The following is a 15,047-nucleotide window of genomic DNA, read 5'->3' on the forward strand; positions in this document are numbered from 1 at the left end:
TTCATCAGTTACTTTAACTACATTGCAAGTGCCATGTGTGGCTAGTAGTATCTGTCCTATTAAATAGTGCCAATGTAGGGCATTTACGTCATTGTAGAAAGTTCTGTTGAGCCGTGCAGCTTAAGGATATTGTATCTACCCTGTGATATATATTATATGTGTATATTTTTCCCATAGAATTGCCTTGATTTGTTATATCACCTATATTTTAAAATTATTCTTTTTTGGGGTTAACGTTATTGAAGTATCATTTACAAAGAGTATGTTGCATCCATTTTAAGTGTACAGTTCAATGAGTTTTGACAAATATATACCATCATGTAACCTGTACTACAATCAAGATATAGAACATTTCCAACATCTTGAAAAGTTTACTTGTGCCCCTTTGCTGTCAGTCCTACTGTTGGCTCCACATAACTACGGATCTGCTTTTTGTCAATGTAGATTAATTTTACTTCTTTTAAAATTGCGTGTAAATGAAATATTACATTTGCTATTTTTTCTTTTTCGCTTAAGGCTTCTTTTGTTTAGAATCATATTTTTGAGGTTCATCCATGTTGTTTATATCAGTTGTTCTTTTTTTATTCTTTCTTCAGTCAGGGTCTCCCTCTGTTGCCCAGGCTAGAGTGCAAGTGTCACAATCGTAGCTCACTGCAACTTCAAAATTCTGGTCTCAAGTGATCCTTCTGCTTCAGTCTCCCAAGTATCTGGGACTCATGGTGTATGCCACCATGCCTGGCTAATTTTTTTGTTTTTAATAGAGACAAAGTCTTGCCCTTTTTCCCAGGTTGGTCTCAAACTTCTGGGCTCAAATTATCCTCCTGCTATGGTCTCCCAAAGTGCTGCAATTATGGGCATGAGCCACCACGCCCAGCAGTTTTTTAAATTGCTGCATAAATGTAAATGACGAGTTGATGGGTGCTGACGAGTTGATGGGTGCAGCACACCAACATGGCACAAGTATACATATGTAACAAACCTGCACATTGTGCACATGTACCCTAGAACTTAAAGTATAGTAATAATAATAAAAAAAATTGCTGCGTAATAGTCCATTTGTGTATACAATTCAATTTATTTATCCATTAACCTGTTGATGGACATTTAAGTGGTTTCCAGTTTTTGGCTGTTATGAATAAAATTGCTATAAGCTTTCTTGTATAGTCCTTTTTTTTTTTCTTAGAAACATTTCATAGGTCTTATAAGCAGAAGGCATGTCTGTGTCTTGGACAGTGGTGAGATAAGGTGGTGGATCTCTGTGCCTCATGTATAAGTCTTTGTGTAGACATACCATTTCTGTTGAATCTATACCTGACAATGGAATTGCTGTATTGTGTAGTAGTTAGTAGTAAGTATAGGTCCTGGCATGGTGGCTCACACCTGTAATCCCAGCAATTTGGGAGGTCAAAGCGGGTGGATCACTTGAGACCAGTGTAGCCAACATGGCAAAACCCCGCCTCTGCTAAAAATACAAAAATTAGTTGGGCGTGGTGGCGCATGCCTGAAAGTCCAGCTGCTGCTCGGGAGGCTGAGGTAGAGAATTGCTTGAACCCGGGAGGCGGAGGTTGCGGTGAGCCAGGATCTTGCCACTGCACTCCAGCTTAGGTGAGAAAGTGAGACCCTGCCTCAAAAAATCCCAGAAAGTGTTTATTTAACATAAGAATTCATCAAACTGTTTCCCACTAGCAACATATGAGAGATTCAGTTGCTTCACATCATTACCAGCACTTTGTGTTGTCATCTTTTAAATATTAACCATTCTTGTGGCTGTGTTGGCATAATTTTTTGTGGTTTTAATTTGTATGTCCTTTAAAACTAATGATGTTTAGCATCTTTTCTACCACCTCTTAGCCATTTGTGTATCTTCTGTTAAGTGTTTGTTCTAAGTCTTTTTTTTTTGAGTAGGGTTTTATTCTTGGGTAACAAGATTTTGTATATATTTGAGACACAACTCCCTCTCAGATATCTGTATGAGTATCTGTCTAATATTTTCTCCCAGTGTAGCTTATTTTCTTAATGGTAACTTTAGAAACATGTAAGTTATAAATTTTTATGGAATCTAAGTTATCAATTGTTTTTCTTTTATGATGAGCTTTTTCTGTCTCAAGACATTTTTTGCCTATCTGAAGGCTGTGAAAATTTTTTCCTCTGTTTCTTTTAGAATTTTTATAGTTTCATCATTTACATATAAGTCTGTGGTCCATTTGGAGTTAATTTTTGAGTGTGTCACAAGGTAAAGGTTGAGGTTCGTTTTTATAGTTTATTTTATAGTTATTCCAGTACCATTTGTTGAAAACATGATTCATTTTTGTTAAATTCTATTGGCACCTTTGTTGAAAATCAATTTTCAGTATTTTATTGTGTGGAATGTTTTCTGAACTCTTTTTCCATTGACCTATATGCTAATACTACACTATCCTTATGCTTATGCTAATCCTTATGCTAATACTACACTATCTTGACAAATGTAGCTTTATGGTCAGACTTGGAATCAAATACTGTAAAGTCTCCTGTTTTGTTCTTTTATTTCAAAATTGTTTGACCTAATTTAGTTCTTTTGCATTTCAATACACATTTTAGAATTGGCTTGTTAATTTCTACAGAAAAGCTTTCTAGGATTTTTATTAGGATTGTGCTGAATGTATAAGTCACTTTGGGGAAAAGCGACATCTTTATAATATGGAGTCTTCCAAGCTGTCTTATGTTACATTTCTTTACTTATCTAGACCTTTAAGTTTTCATAGCAATGTTTTGTATTTTCATGTACAGATCTTGTACATATTTTGTAAATTTAATACTCTTTCATGGTTTTGTCTTGTATTGTAAATCTTTTAACATTTAAAAAACTTTTTATTTGATTGCTAATACATAGAAACGTGGTTGATTTTTCTATATTGAGCTTGAATTTTGTGACCATTCTAAACTCATTGATTGCATATAATTTTTTTGTAGATTCCTTAGCACTTTGTATATAGATGATCATGTTGTCTGTTAATCAGGACAGTTTTACTTCTTGTCCAATCTGAATGCCTTTTGTTTCTTTATTTCTTTTTTTTTCTTTTCATCTTACTGCATTGGTCAAGACCTCTGGTAAAATATTAAAGTAGTGAGAATGAGCATCCTTGCCTTGTATACTCTTCTAGAGAGAAAGCACTGTGTCTTCCACCATTAAGTATGATGTTAGTTTTAGGTTTTTCACAGATGCCCTTTATAAGACTGAAGAAGTTCCCTTTGATTCCCAGTTTTCTGAGTTTTGTTGAATTTTGTCAGATGCTTTTTTTGTATCTCAGCAATCACATAGTATTTTAAATTTTTCTGTTAATATGGTAGATTATATTGATTAATTTTCAAATGGTAAACCAGCCTTGCAGTCCTAAGATAACTCACACTTGATCATGATATATTATCCTTTTTATATAGAGTTGCAAAATTTGTTTAGGAATTTGGGTCTATAATCATTAGATACGTTGGCCTGTAGTTTTTGTTTTATTTTCTCTTTTAATGTGTTTATCTGCTTTTGGCATCAGAGTAAGACTGGCCTTATAAGATGAATTGGGAACTGTTCTTTTCTCTATGTTTTGAAAGAGCTTGTGTAGAATTAGTATTATTTTTGCTCTAAATGTCTGGTAGAATTCACCAGTGAAAATGTCTGCCTGAAATTTTCTTTGTGGGGAGTTTTAAGTAGCTAATTCAATTTCTTTAATAGATGCAAGGCTACTTTCTATTGTGGTTGTGCTTTTTTTTCTCTATTCTAGGGGTTTATCCATTTCGTCCAGGTTATTGGATTTGTTGGCATAAAGTTGTTCATAATATACCCTTATCTTTTTAACATCTGTAGGATCTCTGACATTCTCACTTTGATTCCTGATTTTGATAATTTGTTTCTTCTTCTTTTTTCCTTCATCTGTCTAGCTAAGGGTTTATCAATTTATTAGTCTTTTTATGTAAGTATTTTTTATTGCTTTTTCTCTGTTTGTTTCTATCTCATTGATTGCTACTTTTTATTTCCTTGCTTCTGCTTTCTTTGGATTTAATTAATTCTTTTTTCTAGATTCCTAAGATTGTAGCTTAGATCATTGTGGGATGGGGTTATAGATGAAGCAACAGGAGACATGTGCTGATAATTGTTAGAACTGGACAATGGATACATGGAGTTTTATTCCATTATACTGTTTTTTCTTTAAATGTTTATTTTAGGTTCAAGGGTACCTGTGCAGGTTTGTTACATAGATAAACTTGTGTCACAGGGGTTTGTTATACAGATTACTTTATCACCCAGGTACTAAGCCTCATACCCATTAGTTATTTTTTCTGATCCTCGTCCTCTTCCCACCTTCCACCCTCAAGAGGACCCCAGTGTCTGTTGTTCCTTTCTTTGTGTTCATGAGTTCTCATCATTTAGCTCCCACTTATAAGTGAGAACATAAGAGTATTTGGTTTTCTTTTCCTGTGTTAGTTTGCTAAGGATAATAGCCTCCATCTCCATCCACGTTCCTGAAAAAGGCATGCTCTTGTTCTTTTTCATGGCTGGATAGTATTCCATGATATATATGTACCACATTTTCTTTATCCAGTCTGTCAGTGATGGGCATTTAGGTTGATTCCATGTTTTTGCGATTGTGAATAGTGCTACAATGAATATTTGCATGCATGTGTCCTTTTGGCAGAATGACTTATATTCTTCTGGGTATGTACCCAGTAATAAGACTGCTGGGTCAAATGGTAGTTCTGTTTTTACCTCTTTGAGGAATTGCCATCCTGCTTTCTAAAATGGTTGAACTGATTTACACTCCTGCAAACTGTGTAAGGGTTCCCCTTTCAGCAAAGTTTCAGGATACAAAATCAATGTACAGAAATCACTAGCATTCCTATACACCAACAACAGCTAACCAGAGAGTCAAATCAGGAAGGCACTCTCATTCACAGATGCTGCAAAAAGAATAAAATACCTAGAATACAGCTAACCAGGGAGGTGAAAGATCTGTACAATGAAAATTACAAAACACTGCTCAAAGAAATCAGGGATGACACAAACAAATGGAAAAACATCCCATGCTCATGGATAGGAAGAATCAATATCGTTAAAATGGTCATACTGCCCAAAGCAACTTACAGATTCAGTGCTATTCCTACCAAACTACCAATGACATTCTTCACAGGACTAGAAAAAAACTATTTTAAAATTCATGTGGAACCAAAAAAGAGTCCAAAGAGCCCAGGCAATTCTAAGCAAAAAGAACAAAGCTGGAGGCATCACACTACCTGATTTCATTATGCTACTCTTTAAATGTATGTATATGTTTGAAATTTTTTATAATATCCAACTCCATAGTAATTATTTTCATATTTATATGCTATTGACATTCATTTTTATGTGGGTAGTTTCTATTTTAGATATTGGTAAACTACTTGTAGGATAGCTCCACAGAATTTCTTTTTTTTTTTTTTTTTTGAAACAGAGTCTCGCTCTGTCGCCCAGGCTGGAGTGCAGTGGCCAGATCTCAGCTCACTGCAAGCTCCGCCTTCCGGGTTTACGCCATTCTCCCGCCTCAGCCTCCCGAGTAGCTGGGACTACAGGCACCCGCCACCACGCCCAGCTAGTTTTTTGTATTTTTTAGTAGAGACGAGGTTTCACCGTGTTTGCCAGGATGGTCTCGATTTCCTGACCTCGTGATCCGCCCGTCTCGGCCTTCCAAAGTGCTGGGATTACAGGCTTGAGCCACCGCGCCTGGCCTCACAGAATTTCTTAACAATTAAGACTGTATATGCTTTTTAGTGGTTCTTATGGGACAGTTGCAACAGTGACATGAATCTTGATGCTGTAAGCTCTGGAAGAAATTGGGATACCTCAAAAACGATTAGTGGGGAAATGAATGAGTAGTAAGTAATTGTTTATGGAAAAGCTAATGGATATATGTTCAATAATAGTATCAACATGTATCTGCCCCTTGATAGTTCCCACAAAGACCAAGTTTGTTAATAAAAATATCTGAATAGTAATAATAAAACATGAATACTCAGTATAGTTGATGGGTAACAGGTATTTTTGTTATGTTATGTATAAATTTCTTGTTATGCCCACCTTTCTCCATCCAGAAAAAGCCATTTGTTATTACATTGCTTTTTAGGTATAACGGCATTAATATACCTATGTATAGATGTTAGAAAAAAATGCACGCACAAATATTCTATGTCTCATCTTTAGGAGTAGAATTGTGCATCTCACATAGCTTTTTCTATATACTTCTTTAGTGTTTTGTATTGTTTTGTCTTTTTTAATCTGGAGCTTTCTGTTTGTGACTCATACTATATGGCACATTAGTAGTTTTTTTTTTTTTTTCAAGAGTCATATTTATTTTTAGAAAAGTATATGTGTGACCACATTTCTGTTGGCTGCTTTATTTGTCAGTAAATTCACATGCCAATTGCTTGGCTGATCTCCTTTTCTCTTTCATACTTAACTAATTATCCATACCTGCATACCAAAATAACGATGATGATAAGTTGTGCAGTGCTTTCGCTCTCAAATCAGTCAAGAATGGTAAAGTTATTTTATTTTGCTTCACTTTAAAATTAAACTTCCGTCCACAAACAGAAACACAGGTGGATTCATATTTTATTTTGCTAATACTTAATGGAGATTCAGTGGTTGAAGAGTAGAGAAGCAGAGAATACCTAATCAGACATAAGGAGTAAGAGAGGGACCTTATAATTTATTTTAATACAAATGTAGATAGCTCAGTTTTTTTCTTTTTCTTTAATTTTTTTTTTTAAGAGACAGGGTCTCACTCTGTTTCCCAGGCTGGAGTGCCATGGTGTGATGACAGTTACTTACTGAACTTCAAAGTCTTGGGCTCAGGCAATCCTCCTGCCTCAGGCTTCCAAGTAGTAGGACTACAGGTGTGTGCCATCACACCAGCTGATTTTTTTTTTTTTTTTTTTTTTTTTAAGAGAGAGGGTTTTGCTTTGATGCCTAGACTGGTCTCAAACTCATGGCCTCAAGTGATGCTTCCACCTTAGCCTCCCAAAGTGTAGGGATTATAGCTCTGAGCCACCACACCTCGCTAAATCATTTTTTGAGTGAGTATAAGTTTCATGCAGGGGCTTGGCTTTGCTTCTGTAGCACCATTTTATCTGATTAATCATCCAAAACTGCACTTAAGTGTCCTGAATCTGAAACTTTGACTATACCTTTTCACATAATCTCTGATGGTTTTGAAATTATAGCCTGTGGCAGCAAGGTATAACCAATTTTTGCCTTGATTAATACCAGCTTGAAGTTCTACATCATCCCTAAATGTAGTCCTATTTTTAACAAGGAGTGAAGGACTGTATTTAAAATAGTTTTGCTACAACACTACAGCGTTCTACCTTCTGGAGCTTCAAATTATCCCTGCTTCATTTGTACAGTCTTGTTTTCTATACAGGTGTTGTCACTTGCTGCAGTAGCATAACACAGTGTTGTATGGTGCCATAAGAAATAAAATTATATGTCAGATAAAATAGAGAGTAGCTACCAAAGTCAGATATTTCTCCCAAATGTTAATAGAAAGCAAGACAATATAGCACTGCTAGGCATTGAATCACATCTGTGGTACTTGTCTAGCTTTGTAACCCTGGCCAAATTATACATTCTCTTTGTGCTCTATTTTTCTCATCCATCCGATGGGAATAATAATACCTACTTTGCAGAATTGTTCCAAGGTTTAGATGAATTATTATGTTAGAAATATTTGTAAGTGTTAGCTATTATTACTAGTTCTTTCTGAGCTTTAGTATATACTTTTGTTATAAACGTTATTACATATGCATGTTGATTTCCATGCCTTCTTTGTTAATCTGTTAGCCTGATGGTAAAATGCATTCTTTGTCTTACATATTTACCACAATGTGCTGTGCAGTGTATGTGCTTTTCAGTGTATGTAAACCTAGTAAATATAGTTGAATGGAGGTTAGAGTGGAAGCTAATATGTAGAAGACATATTATTGATATATAGCCTTTTAAAATAAAATCAACTTTCACTCTAGTTACAATTATTGCTATTTGACTTATTTTTTGTTTCAGAAAATGTTTTTCAATAGATAAATGGAATGGCTATTATAAAAGTATGTCACTTAGTATCTAGTTCTTGTTTTCATCTGTTTTTTGTTTTTGTTTTTGTTTTTGTTTTTTTCTGGTGTGGTGCTGATGGAACTAGTGCCACAGTGTGTCTGGAGAATAAATGTGGATATCCCTGAGGAAGCTAATCAGAATCTTTCGTTTGGTGCTACTGAAAGATGGTGGGAGCAGACAGATTTGACCAAACTCATAATATCAAACAATAAACTTCAGTCACTTACAGATGACCTACGACTCCTGCCTGCACTGACTGTTCTTGATGTAAGTTGACTGACTATAAATATGGATTATTAATTGAAGAGACTCTAAAGCTAAATTTAGGCTTTGATAGCAGAAAACCTTTCATGTTGAGTTGGTAATGCAAGGACAGATATTTAAAAATTTTGTTTGTAGAATTAAATAAGTTAATGAATACAAACAGAATCAATATTCAACAAGTGTTTATTTCTGCTCATCTCTTTTTCTTATTATTACTATTTTGCACAGGCAAAATAATGGCGTGATCATGGCTCACTGCAGCCTTGAACTTATGGGATCCAGCAATTCTCCTGCCTCAGTCTCCCAAGTAGCTGGGACTATAGGTGCATGCCACCACGCCCGGCTATTTTTTTGTGTGTGTAGACGAGGGTCTATGTTTCCAAGACTGGTCTTGAACTCCTGTCCTCAAACTCTCCTCCTGCCTCAGCCTCCCAAGTGCTGGGATTACAGGCATGAGCTACTGCACCTGGCATATTGTTACTATTTTTATCATCATTATTCTAGATACTAAAGCAGGTCTGTATGTATATATACTACTTGCCTTCAATCTCATTGAGTTCAATTATTGAACTTAAATGTTTTGTGTTTTTATTTAGGGATTCTTTTTAGTCCTTTGTTGCCATGTCCTGTGGTAAAAGGAAGCATGAGTAGTATATTTCAGAACCTGCAGGCTTCACAGTCTGGTATACTTTACTTATCAACGTAAAAAATCCTCCAGTTCATGTGTAGAAAAGTAGAATCTAAACAGATCAATTTTTAGGGACATTTTTATTTTCTTAATTTGTAAAATGAATGGATTGGCTCACTCTAAGGTTCTTTCTACCTTAAAAACTATGATTCTGTGAGAACATGAGAAAAGTCCTTTTCTCTTTTCTCATATAATTTTTGTATATATTGGCATAAATCATGTCATCAGAGAGCTGCTTTTAGTTTCTAACCCCCTAATCTCTTCTTTGAAATTGAAACTCTACTCAATGAATTGAAATTTTTCTTAGTATAATATTTAAAGTGGATGACTTAACACTTCATGATTTCTCTCTCTTCCCCTCCCCTTGTCTCCTCTCCTCTCTTCCATTTTTTGAGACAGGGTCTCACTCTGTAGCCCAGGCTGGAGTGCAGTGGCATAATCTGGGCTCACTGCAGCCTTGACCTCCTAGGGTCAAGCGATCTTCCCACCTCAGCCTCCTGAGTAGATGGGGCTACATGTGTGCACCTCCATGCCTGACTAATTAGAATTTTTTTTTTTTTCGTAGAGACAAGATCTCACTAATTTGCACAGGCTAGTCTTAAACTCCTGGGTACAAGCAATTTGCCTTCTTTGGCCTCTCAAAGTGCTAGGATTACAGGTATGAGCCACTGCACCTGGCCTTACTTCATGATTTCTGAACAGCCATTTGGTCATCTTCAAACTGTTCTACATACAAAACAAGTATGTTGAACAGTAGTTTGGTAGTTCAACTTGTTGCCATTGAATTTGAGGAACAGGAGATTATTGACTAATAGTTCTGTACACAGGCAAAGCTTATATATTGTTAGTGATAAGACTAAAAATATTGTCTTTGTCTTTTAAAAACTTCTAGATACATGATAATCAGCTGACATCCCTTCCTTCTGCTATAAGAGAGCTAGAAAATCTTCAGAAACTTAATGTCAGGTAAAAATTAAGCTTACTTACTTCTGTTATTGCCGTTATAATGGTTTAAATTTAAAATTCTTTAAATTTTGTCAACATTAAAAAAAATTTGAATTATCTCAGAAAGTAAAGCAGAGTAAGAATTTTAAGTTTTTTAAAGCTTTAATTCTTAGTTTGTATGTTTTTTTCTTTGTTTTCGCATTACCCCCATGATTTCTGATTTTACAAATGCAAGGCTAGTTGATTTTTTTTAATGCTTAAATTTTTTTTTTTTATAAAACAATTCTTAGTGGTTTGTTATTGTAGTAAACTTCTTTGTTGACTTCTCAACTTTTAAGTTACCTTGATATTCTAAAAAATATCTAAACAATAATGAAGAAATGTAAAACAATTCTTTCATAAATGAAATATCTCATAGTTTTTGTTAGTAGTCATTTTCAAACTTCTCCAAGGACTCCTGGGGTTCTACAGATATGTTTTTGTAACTGTTACGGACATACTGGTACATGGGATGTTCAGTGGCAAAGGGTCTAGCTAACTGTTTGCTTTCTGATACATACCCAGACTTTTAAGAAATAATAACTTTGCCTTATGTTTGTTATATAGACAGGCTATTGGAAAGGAGATTTAAAGAGGTCTTATTTTGGAGTAGAAATAAATGGATTAAGAACTGAAAGCATAGTTTGAAAAACTGTGGCTTATAAAATAGGTACGGTTACAGAGCTATGTAACATAATATAGTCAAATTTGTTTTCTGGAGATAAGCTAACTGGTTTGAGGGAAAATAGTCCCTCCCAGTAACACTCCTCGTTTGATGGAAAACACAAAATTACCATTGGCCAGTGAAAATATATATACATAAAAAGGTGCTAATTATTTAGAACTCTATCAGAGTATCTTCCCCTTACAAGTCAAAGGCATAGACGTGGCCTGTAAAGACAAGAGTGGGGATTGTTGAGAGGAAGAGAAGAAGCAGTAAGTTTTGAGTGACATGGCTTAAGTTTTAGATTGTATACTTAAGAGTATGCAGGTATGTTCTCAGTGGAGAAGTTTAAAAAAAAGTATGAATCTTAGGGTGGAATAATTAGCTAAGAAAAGGAGATGGAGGAAATATATAGCTAAAATTACGTCTCTTCCGAGTTAGATCCCTATCAAGTATGCAAAGATTTCAGCTAAGTAACCAGTAACAGTAACTGACGTAACAATATTATTGGTTCTTGTTTTAGAAGACATCTTTTGACTTTTTTTGTCCCAACAAGTTTTATTTTACTGTAATTTAGGGTTATTGTAAGCACCTTATATTTCCCATTTTCCCCCTGTTATTTGTAAAGTAACTGTATATGGCATGAAAATAGCATGGAATTCATAAGTGAATATTTAAGTTGTGATAAACCTGGGAACTAGTTCATTCATCTGTTAATTATCACGGAGTGTATCATCCTCCATGATTTGGGACTTCTAAACCATTACACTGAATATCTCTCCAGAAGGGCTTAACTGAAAAGACCAAGTATGAAGAAGAGTGGAATTGCGTATTACGTTCAACTTGACATCCTAGGTCCTCAAACAGAAATAGCTATTTTTGCCTTAAAGCCGAATCTCCATGTAAGATGTAACTCCATTATGGTGTATGTGTGCATATAGTTTTGTCAAAATTCTGAAAGTCAGTTTTAGTATGTATTAGTCCGTTTTCATGCTGCTGATAAAGACATACCCGAGACTGGGAAGAAAAAGAGATATAATTGGACTTACAGTTCCACATGGCTGGGAATGCCTCAGAATCATGGTGGGAGGCAAAAGGCACTTCTTACGTGGCAGTGGCAGGAGAAAAATGAGGAAGATGCAAAATTGGAAACCCCTGATAAAACCATCAGATCTAGTGAGACGTATTTACTACCACCAAGAACAGTATGGGGGAAACCGCCTCCATGATTCATATTATCTCCCACCGGGTTCCTCTCACAACACATGGGAATTATGGGAGTACAATTCAAGATGAAATTTGTGTGGTAACACAACCAAAGCATATCACAGTATAACAAATTAAGAGCCTAGAATGTCCTATCATATTGCATGTCACATCAAGAGTTGATTATAAGCATGCAATCAAAGCATCACAAATTATTTATGTTTGGTTAAAAGCCTTTATTTCTTATGTTGTTTTTCTTTGAAACCCCAATGTGGTTACTTTAGATTACTATTATTGTAATGAGTACATATTTTTGGATATGAATTTTGATAAGTACTTAAAATTAGTAACTATATTTGATTTTTGTGAGTCCAGTGTCATTGGTTAGCAAGAAATGTCTTTGATAAATATTTATTGTATTACCACTAAATTATTCATCATTTATTTTATCAACCAATAGCCATAACAAACTGAAAATACTCCCTGAAGAAATTACAAACCTAAGAAACCTGAAGTGCCTGTATCTCCAGCATAATGAACTAACCTGCATATCAGAGGGATTTGAACAACTTTCCAATTTAGAAGATTTAGTAAGTTGTGATTTTCCAATTTTTATATAATTCTGGGCTGGGGGGATTTTTCATCAGGCTGAGAAATTAGATATATGATTGAAACTGTGGGAACATGGAAAACTGATTTTGTGATTAGATTATCAGAAATGTGCATTTAAGTTAGATAGCTAAATTTGTCATTGTAAATTTGGTTTTCCTGTATTATGAAATCAACTTTAAGTTTTAATTTAGGAAGAGTTTGGGAAGGGTGCAGTGAAGATTACTTTGTTATCCAGAGGCTTTACAGCATAGCAGAATAGAGGAAAGTGGTCTTTGGCATATACCAATTCTCTTTTCTATGCCCATTTCCATTTCCTTCTTTATATTACCTGTGGCCCTTCTGCCTTCCAGATGCCCAGGTAATTCACTGAAGGTCCGTCTTCTCTACTTTTCAAAATGGCCACACTTCCTGGCAAAATTTTAATTCTATTGTTTCACTTATCTTAAACAGAGATAACCATAAAGCAATACAAATATTATTTTAGTCATATATGATTATTATTTTATTTTTGGGGGACAGGGTCTCACCTTATCACCCAGACTGGAGTGCAGTGGCGGGATCTCACTCACTGCAACCTCCACCTCCCAGGTTCAAGTGATTCTCCTGCCTCAGCCTCCCGAGTAGCTGGGATTACAGGCATGTACTGCTACTGCCTGGCTAATTTTTGTATTTTTAGTAGAGATGGGGTTTCCCCATGTTGGCCAGGCTGATCTCGAACTCCTGACCTCAAATGATCCACCCACCTCAGCCTCCCAAAGTTCCAGCATTACAGACTTGAACCACCACTGCTGGCCTAGTCATATTATTAAGAATAATAAAAACAGTAGACGTTTATCTGTGAGCATTACATATGGCAAGGTAAGCAGTCTTATCCCCTAATACAATAGGAAAGTAAAGCTGATAAAAAGGAAATTTGGAGCTGGGTGTGGTAGTTCGTGCCTGTAATTCCGTCACTTTGGGAAGCCAAAGTGGATTTTTTGAGCCCAGGAGTTTGAGACCAGCCTGGAAAACATGGCAAAACCCTGTCTCTACAAAAAATACAAAAATTATCCAGGTGTGGTGGCACATGCCTATAAGTCTCAGCTACTCAGGAGGCTGAGGCAGGGAAGTTGCCTGAGTCAGGGAGGTTGAGGCTTTAGTGAGCCATGATTGAGCCACTGCACTCCAGCATGGGTGACAGGAGGCCCTGTCTCAAAGAAAGAGAGAGAGGAAAGAAAAACAGAAAGGAAGAAAGAAAGAGACAGAGAAAAGGAAATTTGTCAAAAGTAACGCAACTGATAAGTAACAAAATTAGAATTTGTGTATAAGTCAATTTGACTCCAAAGTGTATCTATCTCTTTTTTTCCATTTTACCACCAAAGGAATAAGATTCCACTGTAGGCTATACCATGTGAAAGACTTTAGCTGTATTAAATCAAAGATACTAATATATAATATCTACTCCACATAGTCAATTCATATTGCATTGTTATTCTTTTCCCTTTTACATGTTTTGGAAAACTCCTGTCATTTTAGCTTGCTTTTCATTAAAGGAAGAAATTACTCCTTTTCTATTTTTGTTGTGTGTGCATCCTCCTTGATATTTCCCATCATTTGCTCTAGTGTTTAAAAGTCAAAATATATACTCTTCTCAACCATTCCTTCAGTATCTTCTTGTCTTTCCATATGATCAGATCGGAAATAAGGTTTGGAAAGTAAAAGGCATAGGTAGATAAAATGAATGGCAAAGGAAGAAGCCATCAGATTTTCTTATAAAAATTGGTGGTAAAAGGTAGCAGTTGATTTAAAAGAGTCCATTTGGAGTTGAGAACTGAAAGGAAAATTTAAAATAAATAAAATTTCTACTATCCACCTTACATGTTCCCAAAGGCTCATTTGCATAATGAAAGGATGTTTCATTTCAGAATTGTGTTCTACAGACTCAGTGTCAAATAAACCATAAATGTGAGCAACAATATATTAAAACAGATTAAACACCTATAATTTAAACTAGTAATATTACTAATATATACTAGTAATATAAGTAATAACATATAAAAACTGCTTAGCACAATGCAACTAATTAAATATTTGCTAAAGGAATGACTTGGCATAAATATGGATTATATACAGTGTATTTATGTTTTATGTCAAGCAATTACTAACTGCAGTAATTATTTAACTTTATTAGTAATTTTATTTAGAATTTACAAGGGAGTTTATTAGAATTATTTGGGTTTTTAAAAATGCTTTGAAAATTTCTGAATTAAGTTTTTTGTTGATTATTATCTTAGGCTTTTTATTTTGGAATAATTTTAGGTTTCTAGAAAAGCAAATATAGTAAAAGTTCTCATATACCCTACATCCAACTTTCTGTAATGTTAATATTTGATATAACCACAGGAACACTCAAATGTTCACATTGGTACAATACTAATTAAAGTGCAGACTTTATTTAGATTTTCCCAGTTTTTCCACTAATGTCCTTGTTTTTGTTTCAGAGTCCAATGCAGGATACCACATTTCATTTAGTGTTA

At 35.0% G+C, this 15,047-nt stretch overlaps 1 protein-coding gene across 1 annotated transcript in view; it reads left to right on the forward strand.

Moving 5' to 3' along the window:
* Positions 1-15,047, forward strand: part of LRRC40 (leucine rich repeat containing 40) — a 63,411-nt gene that overhangs the window by 9,283 nt on the left and 39,081 nt on the right. The window contains exons 2-4 of the mRNA XM_023209593.3: positions 8,199-8,380; positions 9,958-10,031; positions 12,380-12,509. Of these exons, the coding sequence (XP_023065361.1) occupies positions 8,199-8,380; positions 9,958-10,031; positions 12,380-12,509 (386 nt within the window). The remainder of the gene's footprint in view (positions 1-8,198; positions 8,381-9,957; positions 10,032-12,379; positions 12,510-15,047) is intronic.

The sequence above is a fragment of the Piliocolobus tephrosceles genome, chromosome 1 (assembly GCF_002776525.5).
Source record: "Piliocolobus tephrosceles isolate RC106 chromosome 1, ASM277652v3, whole genome shotgun sequence".
Taxonomy (NCBI): domain Eukaryota; kingdom Metazoa; phylum Chordata; class Mammalia; order Primates; family Cercopithecidae; genus Piliocolobus; species Piliocolobus tephrosceles.